The 16,515-nt window shown below is 39.5% G+C and overlaps 1 protein-coding gene across 1 annotated transcript; it reads right to left on the bottom strand.

The window, feature by feature from the left end:
* Positions 1-1,920: 1,920 nt before the first annotated feature.
* On the bottom strand, positions 1,921-11,929 carry trim54 (tripartite motif containing 54). Its single transcript, XM_056428242.1, has 8 exons — positions 11,694-11,929; positions 10,804-10,982; positions 9,002-9,176; positions 7,650-7,745; positions 6,352-6,585; positions 4,879-4,901; positions 3,724-3,848; positions 1,921-2,929 (listed from the first exon to the last, which is right to left on the bottom strand). Exons 1-8 carry the CDS (start codon positions 11,877-11,879, stop codon positions 2,853-2,855), a joined length of 1,095 nt encoding a protein of 364 aa, XP_056284217.1. The 5' UTR covers positions 11,880-11,929; the 3' UTR covers positions 1,921-2,852.
* Between the last annotated feature and the right edge of the window lie 4,586 nt (positions 11,930-16,515).

The raw sequence follows: 16,515 nt of genomic DNA, 5'->3' as shown, positions 1-16,515 counted from the left end.
CTTCAAGCTCTAAGGAAGGCCAGTTGTATCGCTTATATCACCAGCATAACTGTTTTCAGCTGTGCTAACATAATTGCACGGGTTTTCTAATCAGACATTAGTCTTCTAAGGCGATTATCAAACACAATGTACCATTAGAACACTGGAGTGATAGTTGCTGTAAATGGGCCTCTATACACCTATGGAGATATTTCATGAGAAACCAGACGTTTCCACCTAGAATAGTCATTTACCACATTAACAATGTAGAGAGTGTATTTCTGATTAATTTAATGTTGTCTTTATTGAAAAAACACTGCTTTTCTTTGAAAAAGAAAGTCATTTCTAAGTGATCCCAAACTTTTGAACGGTAGTGTAACTCTAAATGGTAAATTACTAAAAATAAGAAGTTGGAAAACACTATTTCCCCTCAGTTCTCCGGAGCATATAGAAGGAATACAGAATATCATCCTTTTAACTAATCACGTCCAGGTACCCAGAGCTAACACAACCTTGGAGAGAGATTATAAAATGTTCATGTGGGTCTTTTATTGGTAATTGTTATATTTACATAACATCTGAAAAGAATATTGAAACTGTAATGTTTACAAAAGCCCTTAGAAAGTATTGTGACAGAAAAACCTATACGAGGGCGTTTAAATCCGAAAGACACACACACACACACACACACACAAAGGAAATCGTCTTACTCTCCCTCCCACCACACAGGAAGCAGTGCTAAACCCAGTGCATACATTCCTTTGAGTTATTCATGGAGAGAGATAGTTATACTCAATACACCGGGTTTCTTGACTGAATAAAAGGCGACAATGTGGGACGCTCAAATCTGGTCAGTCGTCTTGCATCTCGGCTGAAAGAAACACACACGTGTAGAGAAAGGTATGATTCCCATCAATCGTGTGTTTCTTTTTAATGTCTGTTTCCCAGAAGATTATGTTAAACCGGCTATGGTTTCTGTCTGTTTTGCATTCCCTCAGGATGCACGACCTCGAGTGGAGAACAAAAGACGAATATCATGAGATCAGTGTCGTCATCATCATCCCACGTCTAAACAATCGCCAGTGACTCTGCAGCCGCTCGGCCCGATGTCACACAAACGCAGCACGGAGGAGGAGGAGTGGGAGGAGTGGGAGGAGGAGGAGGAGGAGGAGGATGCTGCCGTCGTTGTCGTTGCCCAGCGAGGGGAACCCTTCACACTGCAGCTCTCTCCTGTGTGGCTGGAGATGATGTCACACACCCCCTCTGTACGACACACAGCGAGCTGGACTTCACATTCACAAATATTCTTTTTGTTTTTAAGGGAATTATTTATTAAAAAATCCTTGAGAGTTATAAATGTAATTAAAAACGGATTAATATGGAAGATGTATGTGGTAGTATAAATAAATATATTTTGTTTTTTATCTTGTTTATTTTTTTTTCTTTTTTTCTTTTCTTTATTTTATATTAATTTTCTGATTTATTTTGATTTCAATTTAGGATAGGAATTTATAAGCATTTTTTTGCTTCTACCTATACCTTTTCAGTCTCTCTCTTTTGTATTTTTTTTATAGGATAATATTGTATTGTATTTGATTTGATTGACTGAATAAAAAATACAAACAAACAAAAAAATATAACAATTCATCGGCAACGAGAACATTTATAAACTCGGACACGAGCCGCTTGGTTTTGCATTTTTAGAAACGTGATTTTCGACTCCACGCTCATCGAGACACTTTAACGATGTCTCAATGTTAAAAGCCGTGACAAGTAAAGCCAGAGCGATAATTTATATTGTGCATACGGTATATACATAAAGTAGGAACATATCTGATGACACCGTCCACTTCAAACTGCACTTGGGGGCAGCGAAGCTCATTTATAAACTTTATAAACACACAGTGACATAACATCCTCTTTTAAGCGGAAGCAGAGAACTTGTTAGCAAACAGTTTATTGTTATTATTGTTATTTACACATCCAGAAGTCACGGAGCAACATGAGCATTGGTTTTGATTCGTGTTTTTTTGCCGGCTATCAGCTGTGGCTACTGCCGGATTACCTCACCGTTACAGCTATTCCCAAAGTTAGGAGTACCTAGAGTATAAAAACAATAATCAGAGTTCTCAAACTAAGCGGTTGTGTGATATGCACAACAAAGAAGTAAATAATCACCAACATGTATTATTCATTGAGGCACAATGTAATCTTAAGTGCAACAAATAAAAATAAAAAAGAACAAGTATGGTTGTTATGTAATTATATCAAGCTAATAAAGGAGTGGTATGTATTTACAGTGAATGTTTTCATTGATCTGTTTCATGTATTGTATTTCATATATTTAGATATTATTATTATATGACATAAAGGGGTCTTTGAAAAATGGTGTCCATGTTTGCTGGAGCATCTTCTACGGTCGAAATTATGAAAAGCTGGATTTAGTTTTCTGGTAAAACGTTTCTGCTTTCAAAGATACTCTTTGGTTTGCAATGTGAACGAAATCCATCACTAATGAGCAATCTGATGATGGAGAACATGGGGTGCACCAAAATATGGACTTTTACATTTCTAGAAATATATATATATATATTTTTCAGAATTTTAACAATCTATGTATTTATCAAGAAAATAAAGAGATAAATCCAGTATAAAAAAAAAAAATGAAATGCCACTCTTTATGAAATCGTTCAAAACTAGCTCCGCCTCTACGACAGCAATATTCTGCTTTTACATGGATGCGGATACATAATCTAATATGATATTAAATAGTACCACAGAATCTCTAAAGCAAAACCCTGAACCCTGAAACCTAATTTTTCGAAAAATTCAACTCAGAGATATTGAAAACAACAAATGTTTCTGTTTCGATCTCAAAATCTGGAGCAAAGGTCGAGTTGTGACTCTTCTGCACTTCCTTCAGGATCTTCCTCTCCATCATTTCGCACACCTACAGACACACACGTGCAACACATGAATTTACGAGGTCACTTCCAGTTAATTCTTAACCAAAAACCCCACAACCCTCTCTATCCTAAAATGTACATTACGGGACTTTTCTGTTCTAGATTTAAAAAGTGTGGAAAAGACGCCTATAGTATGAATTCATAACTGTTACTGTACTTCTACTCATTCTACTACTCTACCTTTCAGAGGACAATATTAACTTTTTAGTTCACTACATTTATCTAACCGCTTGAGTTACTTTACAAAATAAAGATTTCTTCAAAAAATGTGAACATCTTGTGAAATATGATGTTTTGTTATAAATTAAACGACCAAACGATTCTGAAACGATTAATCAATTGACAAAACAATTATTGGAAAGTATCTTTATAATCATTAATTCATTTTGAATGCAAAAAATAAAAATTGTTATAGTTCCTACTTTTACTTTTTATAATTTAAATGTAATTTTGTCTTAATAGAAGAATGTAAACTATCAGATAGGCATTGTGAACATGTCACTTTGGCCTTTGTGTAATTGTCACAGCAGAATTTCAGAATTTCAACAATCTTTATGTATTAATCAAGTAAATAAATAGATAAATCCAGTATAAAAACAACAATGAAATGCAACTCTATATAAAATAGTTCAAAACTAGCTCCGCCTCAACGACAGCAAAATTCTGCTTTTACATGGATGTGGATAAATAATCCGATATGATATTAAATTGTACCACAGTCACAGGGGACTGTAGTACTTTGATGTATAAGTACCACACGTTGTACCACGGTGCGTACCTGGGGAGAAGTCGATGTTCCTCAGCATGTCGGCCAGCTCGTCAGTATCGATGACCAAGTGGCTCATATCCTCAAAACCGAGCTCTGGACGCTCCGTGTCCGAGTCCCTGGACATCACCGCTATCCTGCCAACGCAAACGCACAGAGGTGTTCAGGTACTGTGGTACACGAATGCTGCAAATTGCACAGCATTATAATTTGGGAAATTCTAGTTTGGATTATTTATTCCAAATTTTAAATCCCTGTGTCAACATGACGGTTTATATGTTTTACAAAAGGATGTTGGCCATGAACCTCGATGTGAAGTATGTGGCGACAGGTTATTATATTATATGAATAAACTATGTGCACTTTTTTTTTTACTATTGAAGCTGTGATTTGAATTTGAATCACTCTTATAAAAAAAAAGAAAAAAATGTAAAAAATATAAATGAAAACATTGAACTTCAATAATGCACATTAATATTCACAACAACACAAATCACACTCAGACATCATATTCATGCGGCTGTAGGAGTTTAGTTCATTTGTATTTTGTGTCTGTTGGAACATTTAGAATAAACTCAAACGTGGTCAGATATTGTAGGATTCAGATTTGGATACAGATGAGGATTATTCCTGAGTTAAACCACAGGTAGCGGATGATTTATCATAAAACACTAATGTTGACTCACTTCAGGTTAACGGCTTGTAAGATGCAGCCTGTTATTGATATCTTAAACAATAAATACTTAATCAGGCAAACCTACAAATCAAAGATGATTGATTTAGGCTAATATTGCTTTTTTGCAGACACACAAACACACACACACACTCACAAAGTGATCTCCATCTTGTACCCATGTGGTCAAAAGTGAGTCATAGTATGATCCCTTTATATTATGACACTGTAACATTGGCTTCACTTTGTGGCTTCAGCAGTATTTTAATTTAGCAGTGTGTTAAAATGCGTTGTGTTTTATATTGTTACAGGTTTTCACATCCAAATATATTGTACCTCCAATGTCAAACCGAATGTACACTATTAACCTTTCAAATGTGGCGTGCTAGAAGTACTAAGTATAGCAATAATGGCATTACGTAAGTTATGGATATGATCGTGCTTCACTTTGTGTAATCAACATTAAAATCTCACCAAAACAACATTCTACTTACTTCTCCATGATGGCGGTGGCGCTCTGTGAGAGTGAAGAAGACAGAAGAGAAGAGACAGAGACGAAACGAATCACGTTGTGCTTTAGTTGTCCGTGACAACGACGTCAATCAGAAGGATTTGTCAAACATGATTTTGAGAAATTCTGCCGGCTACCAGAATGGCCTCATGGGGTTCACACTGCTGCTCACTCAACCCCTTAACCCTCCTGTTACCTTCACATTTACGAACATATTTTACCCTCGGGGTCAATTTGACCCCAGCAATTAAAACCTCCAGAAAATTATTAGAATTAATATTGTTTCCCAAGTTTAAGTGTGAGGTACTTTATGTTTGTCTGTTGACTACCTAAATAGCCCTTTAAATATATACAAAAGTTGATATTTATTATATGTTTGACACAGTGAAAAACAGCCTGGGGTCAAATTGACCCCAAAGAACACAGACATTAAACATTGAATGGGGTCAAATTGACCCGAAAGGTAACAGGAGGGTTAAATGACATCAATCACGCTTGTTTTTCATTAATTTATCCAAGGACATGTACAGTACCAGTCACTATGCCCCCACATTTTTTGTAATTTCTCAATAATTTGATGTCCTGATAATAATTATGACGGTTTTCTGGCCCACACAGCCTCGTTTTGCATCCCGTGTGGTGGAAACATCTCCTGCCTGTATACAGCTGGCCCATACCGGGATGAAAAGTAATAGAACATGCACACTTTGTTGAATTTTGACAATTTAATTTAGGATTTGCACAATGAGTTAGTGAGGTGATTTTGAATATGCTTCCTCCCATTCACAGATTTATAGGAATCAGGGTAGAAACGCAGCCCATTTGGCCCATTGGGACAATAAAATAGGAACCCCAATTATTAATCCGGTTGGTTACTTACATAAAACAAACAGATGTATCAGTTAAACTCTGTAATACGTGTCTGCAGTTGTGGGCATGAAGGAGTCAATGGATGTGTGTGTGTGTGTGTGTGTGTTATCATAACTTCAACTCTGTTAATCTGCAGAACTCTGAACGTTTTACTTCAAAAGTTCAAAACCTGTCTCAACGTAACGGTTACACAGCCATAAAAACTACAATGTTTCATGCATGAAGATATATAACGTGATTTAGAGACGTTGTTCATGTTGTTTAAAAAAATGTAAAATAAAAAAACGTGTGTGCATGTGATCAATACAGTACAGCAACTGAGCTGCTTTTCATTGTCTGTGTGTGTGTGTGTGTGTGTGTGTGTGTGTGTGTGTGTGTATGTGGACCAATAAAATACGATGGAAGAAAAAAATCTCAATTGTTCTTGTGGTGTATTTTTCTCCTGTAAGGATAAAGAGTCTAAAAACATCGACATACACCTTTAGAATCCGTGTTTTCGGGGTTCTGGATCAGCGGGTCACGACAGAACGTCTCAGGTAGAACAAACGACCGCTCATCCGACTCCACCCGCGGGAGCCTCACCCACCTGTATGAACACCGGCACGTGCGGCTCCTCGATGGACCGCAGGGCCGCCTCCAGCAGCGCCGCCGCGGCCTCCAGGCGGCCGCTGTGCCGGCGGAGGAGAGAGCGGAGGCGTCGGAGTTTGCCGTCCTGCTCTCCGGCGACGAGCCCCACCAGCTCCTGCTTCCGCTCGTCCAGGACGCCCACCAGGACGTCCAGGCGGCCGACCAGCTGCTCCCTCCGCCGCTGACCGTTCTCCTGAGGGGAGGGAGGAGGTTAGGAGACAGGACACGTTGCCGCCTGATCGGTCTGAGCACCTGATGGACCGGTGACCCGCTTCAGGCGAGCACTGTGTGACTCGACAGGAACACATCGATTACGGCGCAATCGCCCCAAAACAATACGACATCGGCACCGGTATGATGTCAATATCAGGTTTACAGGATCGATCATAGGAATAATGAGAGAAAGTATCACTCAGCCCTCTACCGGCTGACACATGAACAGTCGGCTGTTACATAACAAGGGAAAACAACAACTCAAGAAGAAGAGAAGAGAACTGTTTTCTTGTGTTCGTGTGTGTTGTGTTTGTGTGTGGGTGGGTTGTGTGTGTGCTGTGTTATTGTGTGTGTTCTATTAGTGTGTTGTGTTATCGTGTGTGTTCTATTAGTGTGTGTTGTGTTCTTGTGTTATTGTGTGTGTTATATTAGTGTGTGTTCTATTAGTGTGTGTGTTGTGTTATTGTGTTATTGTGTGTGTTATATTGGAGTGTGTGTTGTGTTATTGTGTGTGTTGTGTTATTGTGTGTGTTCTATTAGTGTGTGTTGTGTTATTGTGTGTGTTCTATTAGTGTGTGTTGTGTTTTTGTGTTATTGTGTGTGTTATATTGGAGTGTGTGTTGTGTTATTGTGTGTGTTGTGTTATTGTGTGTGTTCTATTAGTGTGTGTTGTGTTATTGTGTGTGTTCTATTAGTGTGTGTTGTGTTTTTGTGTTATTGTGTGTGTTATATTGGAGTGTGTGTTGTGTTATTGTGTGTGTTCTATTAGTGTGTGTTCTATTAGTGTTTTTATGTTATTGTGTTATTGTGTGTGTTATATTGGAGTGTGTGTTGTGTTAGTGTGTGTTCTATTAGTGTGTGTTGTGTTTTTGTGTTATTGTGTGTGTTATATTAGTGTGTGTGTTGTGTTTTTGTGTTATTGTGTGTGTTATATTGGAGTGTGTGTTGTGTTAGTGTGTGTGTTCTATTAGTGTGTGTTGTGTTATTGTGTGTGTTCTATTAGTGTGTGTTGTGTTAGTGTGTGTGTGTGTGTGTCTAACCAACCTCAACAGTGTGGCAGATTTCCTCCATCTGAGTGATGACTTCCTGGACGTGGTCGTTACTGGCGACCAACATCGCGATGCCGTCGCTCAGGTCCGTCTGTAAACAACAACAACAACAACAACACTGTTCACCTTCTTCATTTCACCACGTGTATTATCTTGCGTACCGTTTTGTTATTATGCGTTCACCTTTTTGTATATTTTGGTCTATTTAAATCTGGGATTTAATATAATAATATAACCACATGGGTCAAACCGATTAGCTGCCAACATAAAGATAAAATAAAAACATGTTTACGTTTTACATTTCTTATAATAACTCGACCCACATGGACTCCCTTATAGACGAGGCCACGACGTCTGAATTCAGTTACATGGTCACACCTGTGCTCACATGTCTTTGTAACGTTGCAGCACTCCTCGAACAACATTACCAGACAATATTTAGGTTTTTATCCACAAATTAAGAGTATGAAGTATGTCAGTATGTTTTAAAATCCCCAAATATGTTCTGTTGTTAAAGGTATTCAGAGGAATGTGTGCAGCACTGATGGAGCAACAACATGAGTCACCGGCGTGCAGCTGCTCCGAGTATGACATCATGCACATTTGTACAGTTTGTTACAGCTTTTGTTGTCATCCAATCAACAAACGTCCTCCAACATTCCCCACGCAGGCCGACAACATACATCGGCAACTTTTGTTTTTTTCCCGATTAACCTTTTGCATGAAGACGGAGCGTCAACAACTTCTCCTCCGAACCTCATCTGAATTTCAGATGAGTGAATCAGAGACAGAGTGAGAGATGGAGAGGCCGCCGCGGAAATGTCAACAAAGCCCAACTGCTCAATAACACGCCGGCCGCTGCCATCTGCATGACAAAGCGGCTGCACGTTGTCTCCGCGCGCCCACAAATGAGCAAATTAAGGCTTTTCCGTGCAACATATTGGATGTGAAAAGATATCCGGTATCACCGTGACCGACCTTTAGATGTGGAGGTCGGCGGGTCAGTGTGCAACTTAGTTTGCCGTATTGGAATAGATTTTAAAATAGAAACAGAAAGAGTGAAAGTATAAAAGGAAAAGGCCACCATCACCTATGTGCACTTTATCTATTGCTGCTTTGACCTTTGACCTCACAGATTGTAAAGCCCTCTGAGGCAAATTTGTAATTTGTGATATTGGGCTATACAAAATAAACTGAATTGAATTGAATTGACCTTCAAACGAGCTTTGGCTTCAGCTATAAACATAAAAACCGTAAAACGCTGCTGATTACTTCCACCTCACGAGAGCAGTCCGTCTGAATGAAAAGGGGAGTGGCCGGTGAGAAGGCGACGCCTTGAGTCCTCACCTTCTGTCTCATGTAGACGCTGCTGAGCGGCGCCACGTCGCAGTCTTTGTGTTTTCCGAACACTTTGCACATGGAGCAGGTCGGCGTCTCACAGGACAGGCAGTAGATGTTGATCTTCTCCTCTTCGTGCTCCTCGCACAGCAGCTGCCGCCGGCCCGGCTTCGTGTTCACACGGCTGGAGGAGACAGAGAAGGGAGAGACGGATCATCGAGCGTTCAAAATGTCCTCAACTCAATGTGAAATAACTCCAAACCGCTCCGATCTGACGGCTCACGTCGTTCATAGAAAGAAGCTGATTGAGGAACATGTTCGTCTTCACATCATCATCATCAGTAAAACACCAGATGACACACTTTTTAATTCCAACTTTCAGGAGCAACTACTCGGAGCACTTCAAGGCTAACTTAGCATTGCATTGTGGGTAGCTGACGGAGATGAACAAAGTGGAACTTCACGCCACGTTGCCAACACCCGGAAGATTCCTGCTTGTTTCATCGGATGAGAAAGAGGCCGCCGCAGCCTAAAGTCAAGGCCCGATCCACATCTACGGGGGGGGGGGGGGCCTTACGGGTGGAGGCACTTGGTTGTTCAGCTCGATAAATTACATTTACACAACAACATTAAGGATTCAAGATGGAACATAAAACTCATGAAATCAGATGGATTGCAAGCGGAGATTATATATATAATATGTACATCACATATTTATTCATCAAACATTTTGTTTTGTTTTTGAAACTGTTTGGACAAAAACGAGTTAATAGATCATTTCATATGAAGTCTCATCTCGTGAGAGAAGACTCTGAATGACGCTCAAATCAGGAAATAAAAAGTAGATACGCACACATAATGTCTTTAATTTTCAGAGGGGGTAATACACCAAATCAAGAGGGTATATATGTGTCAAAACTCTTGTGTTGTGTGACTGACGCCCGATTTGGCTTCTGACTCTATCTTACCTGATATTATTGTCGGGAAATGTATCAGATTACTTCATATTCATTGAATATGTTGTAACTCTGTCATGTTTCCTTCTGGTCACATGACATCTATTGCTTCTGTCCATCCTGGAGAGGGATCCTCCTCTGTTGCTCTCCTGAAGGTTTCTTCCCTTTTTTCCCCTGTGAAAGGGTTTTTTCTATTTTTTGTGGTTTTCCTGATCCGATGTGAGGTCAAAGGTCAGGGATGACTATGTGTACAGATTGTAAAACCCTCTGAGGCAAATTTGTAATTTGTGATATTGGGCTATATGAAAGAAACTGAATTGAAAACTGAATCAGATCATGTGTTTGTATTATTTTCAACCCCATGGAGTGTAAACAAAATCAAACAACCATAAATTCAAAGTCTCAGAAATGATCATTTTCAGTGGTTTTCTCGCTTTAAAAATAACTGCATACTTAATTTCAGCAACAACAAGTTTGTTTTTAATCTGTCTCAAAGTCTCAAAGTCTGTTGTCTGCAAAGAAAGCAGCACATTTCCATCATTGTGGACGAATCAACTGAAGAGCGGCAGGAACAGAGGACAAGGCTGCTCTCTGTTGGTGGCCACTCATGATGACAACAACATGCATCCTACTTCAAATTCAAAATCAATACGTTTCATTGGTAAACCTGAACATGTGACCTGTAGGCTAAATATTGACAGAATGTAGGAGATTTTTTCAAATGATGAAAATAATGATTAAAATGAGTCTATTGTTGACAAATACTGTGACTTTATAAAGCCTCCTTCGATCTGCTTCCAATGACATGACAATGTGTAATAACCCATTTATTAAACATCGTTAAACACTTCTCACCTGGAGGACTCCTGCTGCCTGCAGATGTCGAGGATGTTCTCCACCAGCAGGTTCCTCTGCAGGCCGTAGACCCCGTGGCGGTCCAGCGCCACCTCGTGGCGGCACGACGGGCAGCGAAAGCGAGCGCCGCTGTAGGCCGCGCTGGAGGAGCCGCGGCTCTGCCACAGGGGGTTGGCCGACTGGAGAGGGGAGAGAGGGGAAGTACGAGTAACACATGTATGACAACAGAATGTAAGAGTCCTCGTCCGAGGCCATATCTCACTCACACATACCAATAGTGTCTTTATTGTCTCAGTGGACGCATGTCTGAGAATAATAACACAAAACAAATGTGGTAGACATTTTCTAGACATGTGTTGCTCATCATATTTGTTTATACTTGGTGAAAGCAACTATTACATTCACTCAAGCACTTAAGTACAATTCTGAGGTACTTTTTACTTCTACTCCACCACATTTCTGTGAGAAATATTGTACTTTTTACTCCTCTACACCATCCAACAGCTGTAATGACTTATTACATTTCAGTTTGAGATCTAAGATGATAGTTGAGTGTCTTATACAATATGACGGAGTGATGTGTTATTGAATAACCAGTATAAAGTACCTCCAATGTGCGACATTACAACAGTAAGTTATGTTATCAAGCAAAACAATGTATTTCTGTACTTTTAGTTCAGTTTTAAACTAACTGGTATTTCTATTTGTACAGTCTTAAAAAGATTAAAAAGAGTGTTTGATACTCAAAAGATATATCTGTTGATGGACTATTTTGTTAATGGATCGAAACGCCACCTCAATGTGAAAACAATGATGGCTGCTTGCAATCAGAAATGCACTGGGATGAAAACGGTCCAATGAACAACCTTCAAGTCGGACACCACACCCACCTGGAAGATGTCGTTGGCACACTTGCGGCAGAGGTTGTGCTGGCAGGGCAGGATGACCACGGGTTTGGAGAGCAGCTCCAGGCAGACCGGGCAGACCAGCTGCTTCTCCAGGTTCTCCATGGTGGCTCCTCCGCCGGCGCCGGGCCCAGAACTGCCTGCTGAAGGAGGCCTGAGAGCAAAGTTCATCACCTCCCAGGGAGCAGGTGAGAAAAACGTCTTTTCTCGCTCTTTTTTACGCCGACTCTTCCCCCCCGCTGTCGATCCCTGTTCCCCCCTGGCCAGCCTGTCGAAGCCCCACGTAAAGACCCTCCCACGCCCCCCTGTCTCCGTCCCACAGCAGCTGGACTGGTAACTATTTTTAGATGCTCAGTTTGTTCTGGCTTGGATTACTGGCTAAACTGCGATCCCCACGCCCGGCCAATGGACATTTCGGGCGTGGTTCACATGATAATGTTTGTATGAAGTCTGATACTTCAGACGAGAGACATCATGCGACCTCTGGCCTCCATGTTTGAGCTCATTAGCACTTTGGCATCAACAGCTGCATTTCTCAGCTTCTATTTCTCATCTTAGACTTCTGTTTGTCACAGTTCATCACAGAGAAAGTGTTTCACTCCTTCAAACATTTGCGGGCGAGACAGTTTACTTTTTTTATTTTTCTTCACACATTGATATCTTCCCTGTGGCTGAATGGATTTTTACTTTTCAAACTGCATTTGAAAAGTCCAGCTTCCAACATTGATTTGAAATTTCATCTGCAAAGATAGTCGTACCAATCTACCACCATGTTGTTGTGTGTATCAGGAACGTAGGACACTGGGAACATATGCAAGATCATCAAAATGTGTATGTATTATAAACTTGAATTTGCTTATCAAGGGGACCACTGCCAGACTAACTTCGGGGGTTGTCCTCACAGAATAAGTCCTCTTCTGCTGCCCTCTCTCGGCTATTCAGAGTAAACTCATTACCATTAGAATTGAGGAATTTACTCCACATGGCTACATATAATCACTTTTAATCAGTACTTTAATCATTTTTTATGCTTTGATTTTTTTTACTTTAGTAAAACGTACTTCAGTAAAATATTGAATGCGGGACTTTGACTTGTAACATAATATTTTCACAAATAAAATAAATAATACAATTGAGTCATTAAGCCATGGCAGCAGTTTGAAAATAAAAGAGCGAGAGAGAGCTTGTTGGTAACTCGGTTATAATCTAAAGATGAATGGAAATGCTGGCCAGGCCGGATGTCTCACACAAACAGCATTGAGTTGAGCCGTGCCCACCTGCTGCTTTACTGCAGGTGATGTATGCATTTCATGGGATTAGGAGTACGATTATAATGACTTCATCTCCATCAAGTACAGCTACCTTGGAGGAAATGAAGGTTTCAGTATTGTTGGGGGTAATTATTGAGGAGGACCAATTATTGTTTGACAATGTCCAATTATTTCATATTTTAATTTAAAATTGAAACATTAAATATCAGGAATAAATGACAACAACGCAGAGGTCTCTAAGGCTTCAGAATAACTGAAATGTTGTCAATATGAATCTTGGTCCTTATCAAAATTAATTCAAAGAATACAATCAAAAGAGACATTTTCCATTATCATTTGTTTTCAGTCCATAACGAAACAGCCTAAGATGTGTTCTTGTTAATAAACAGGCAAACTGGACAGACCTAGTGAATGGCTTAGTGAAATAATGGATTAATAACATAATGCATTTGTTTATTGATTAATAAAATAGAAGTAATGAAATTTAATCTTAACAAAACAACAAGTCAGATTAAGGTCAACCGAGACAAATAGGTCAATTCCGCAATGACCACGTAATTCATGTGAAATACATCCATCCTATCCAGACCCCGTTTTAAGCCCAACTTCCCCCACAACGTGACCCGGAGACACTTTCACCTCCTGTCTCTGACCTCTGACCTCTGTCAGCTTCCTGAGAAATGGGTGGATAGCAGCGAGGTCAGCTTCCCAGTGGCCAAACACACACGGTATTTTATAATCCACAGAATGGAGTCGGCAAAGTAGACTAAGCTATTAATGGGATTATTAGACTATTTATAGGCTCGGCTGCTGCAGACTAAGCTAGACTTACAAACAGCTATTCATGCATCTCTACCAGCTTCTTTTTCCTTTTTTACAGTTCATCCTTGTGCGTCAGTGGGCAAACTCTTTATGTTCTATTTGTTTTCATCCGCCATCATTAACTGAGCTCCATTGTCCAAAAAACTACTAGAAACATATTAATGAGCCACACTGGTGGTCTGGGTGACACGTTCCCTTGTTCATTGTGACTCAATGCCCCGTTAACCTTCCCGCTGGCCCAAAAACTTACTAGAGCACCAAATGTGCAATTATTTGCCGCTAAAAATAGTCCCCAACATATTCACCATTTCCTCCCGTTTGAGTTACAAACTGCGATGAGCTGTGAGAAGACTGACTGTATTGAACATGTATCATACATTTAAAAAGATTTACACCTTCAGTAAAGAACAAATTAGTCTTAAAATGGTGAAATGACTAGAGTCGACACGTTGCTCGTTTTAGTCTTTTCGTGGAGTTTGCTGCTGAAAATAAATTGCAAAAAAATAAAAGTTTGACAAGATTTCACACGCAAGGGCAAATAAATGACTAACTAAGAGACAGTAAGTTATAAAATCCCCCTTTATTATTTGGTTGAATTTAATATTAACTCATTTACAGATCGTCCACACGGAACCACAACAGTTAGCCCCCCCAAAAAACATAATTGAGAAAATGTCTTTGTCATGTTTATCTAGACAATTTAATAGTTTCTCATCACCCTTTGTAGATTGTCCCACAGATCCAAACTGTGTATACAGAACGTTAGCTCCATTTATACAGAACGTTAGCTCTGTTTATACAGAACGTTAGCTCCATGTATACACAACGTTAGCTCCATGTTGAACGTTATCTCTGTTTATACAGAACGTTAGCTCCATGTAGAACGTTAGCTCCGTTTATACAGAACGTTAGCTCCACGTAGAACGTTAGCTCCATGTATACAGAACGTTAGCTCCATGTTGAACGTTAGCTCTGTTTATACAGAACGTTAGCTCCATTTATACAGAACGTCAGCTCCATGCTACCAGTTTTAAAGATAAGCATGTAGTGTGTATGGGGGGGAAACACATATATGCTATCAGGTTAGCACAACCCAGGACACACAAATGACTTTTAGAGTCTACCCTCATCATTTTACAGTCAAGTTGAACGCCCTTTAGTAATATTACATTTAAATTATGGTATTTCCACTATGGTATTTCTATGGGACTAATAAAAAACATAAAAAAAGGATGTACACTTTTAAAACAAACATTAATTCATTACACGTCTCCATTCACAATAAGGAATTGTGTCAGCTAAGTTGCTGTTATTTATTTTTAAGAGTTATTTACAACAATTAGAAAATCTAAAAAAAATAATGCCTTCTATCCGTGCGCCCTGGCCTCAACGCTTATTACACTTTTCATTTGAGGAGAACCTGAACACTTGAAGGTTCGATGGTGAAATGATTCTTCTGTGCAAGCGGAGCCTAAATAAAGCCGTGGAGCTCGGAGCTGGTTTCATAAAATTTTGCAATTCACCAAAATGAAACAGTTCTCGGTTGCTGGTTCCACATGTGGGTCGACATTATTTTATTGCAGTTCACCAGGCAATATTAATATTAAAGGAGTTTTAGCAGCTGAGAGACAGACACACTACGGCCTTTGTTTATTGTGGGAGAAAAACTAAAGGAATTTCCTTTAAAGTTTCACCACCGGAAAGCAAGAACATTTAGTTCAGAGATTAGAAAATAAATTCACGTACAAGCAACAGTACTGCGCACAAGACAACAACACATCAACGTATCCACCAAAGTAAACAATCTTTAAAGTTTTGAATGTTATTAATCAAGACATGGCAACATAATGTTTGTTGGATAAGAACTTGTTCACAAACCATTTAAAAACATTTGTTTCAAAGGAATATGTGCCAGATTATTTTCTTAGCCAGGAGCAGTAACTTGCTCATAAAACAATGAATAAGTATATTTCCAAAAAAATGTCAAACAACTCCTTTAAAAATGACCCTTGGAAAAGCAGATTTTTTTTCCTCATCTATTTTTTACTTCAGATATGCAATACGTGAGAATGTTTCAGTGTCCACAGCGTTCAAGGCAATGAAACACATTATTTTATGAGGAATAAAAACAAAAACGCTTTAATATGTTACAATTAATAATCCCCATGCTCCAGAAGTAAAGTACGTCAAACTGATCAGAGTGGCAGGTGGTTAAATATAAAACTTGGATCTGAAAGTATGCATCGACGAGAGTAAACGTTACTCGATACCGTTCACATGACATGGACCGCTGGACGCGGTGGACAGTATCGAGGTGGACTTCACGTGGAACAGTCATGATGAATTAGAGCGACTAACTAACGATCAATAAACACAGATTTGGGGTTAATAAGACTCTCAATAGCCCTATATGTAGAGATCAGGAACAATACACTTCAGAACCGGGCTGCACCAACTCTAATCTCGATCACATCCGTCAATACCTCAACAATGGACCCTCGAGTGACTCGAGCTGAAGCGATCGGTTATTCCATCGACAGAAAGCAAAACTGGGAAACTGGTGTTGGCCACGCAGACAAAGCGATGAATCAAGATACGTTATTATTCGCTGCAGCTAGGGATGGGTAATAGGTTTTTAAATCTTGGCTCTGAATGAAAAAAATATATATATATACAATACGTTGATGGCTGTGAATTTCTACTCCAGGGATATT

The sequence above is a fragment of the Pseudoliparis swirei genome, chromosome 12 (genome assembly GCF_029220125.1).
Source record: "Pseudoliparis swirei isolate HS2019 ecotype Mariana Trench chromosome 12, NWPU_hadal_v1, whole genome shotgun sequence".
In the NCBI taxonomy this organism is placed as follows: Eukaryota; Metazoa; Chordata; class Actinopteri; order Perciformes; family Liparidae; genus Pseudoliparis; species Pseudoliparis swirei.
This window is presented reverse-complemented; position numbering and strand designations above follow the sequence as displayed.

Coding starts and splice junctions, on each gene's coding strand:
- trim54 (XM_056428242.1), bottom strand. CDS start 11,879: ATGAACTTTGCTCTCAGGCCTCCTTCAGCAGGCAGTTCTGGGCCCGGC. Junction 10,983..11,693: donor GTGCCAACGACATCTTCCAG/GTGGGTGTGGTG, acceptor TCCCCTCTCCAG/TCGGCCAACCCCCTGTGGCA. Junction 2,930..3,723: donor GAACATCGACTTCTCCCCAG/GTACGCACCGTG, acceptor GTGTGTCTGTAG/GTGTGCGAAATGATGGAGAG.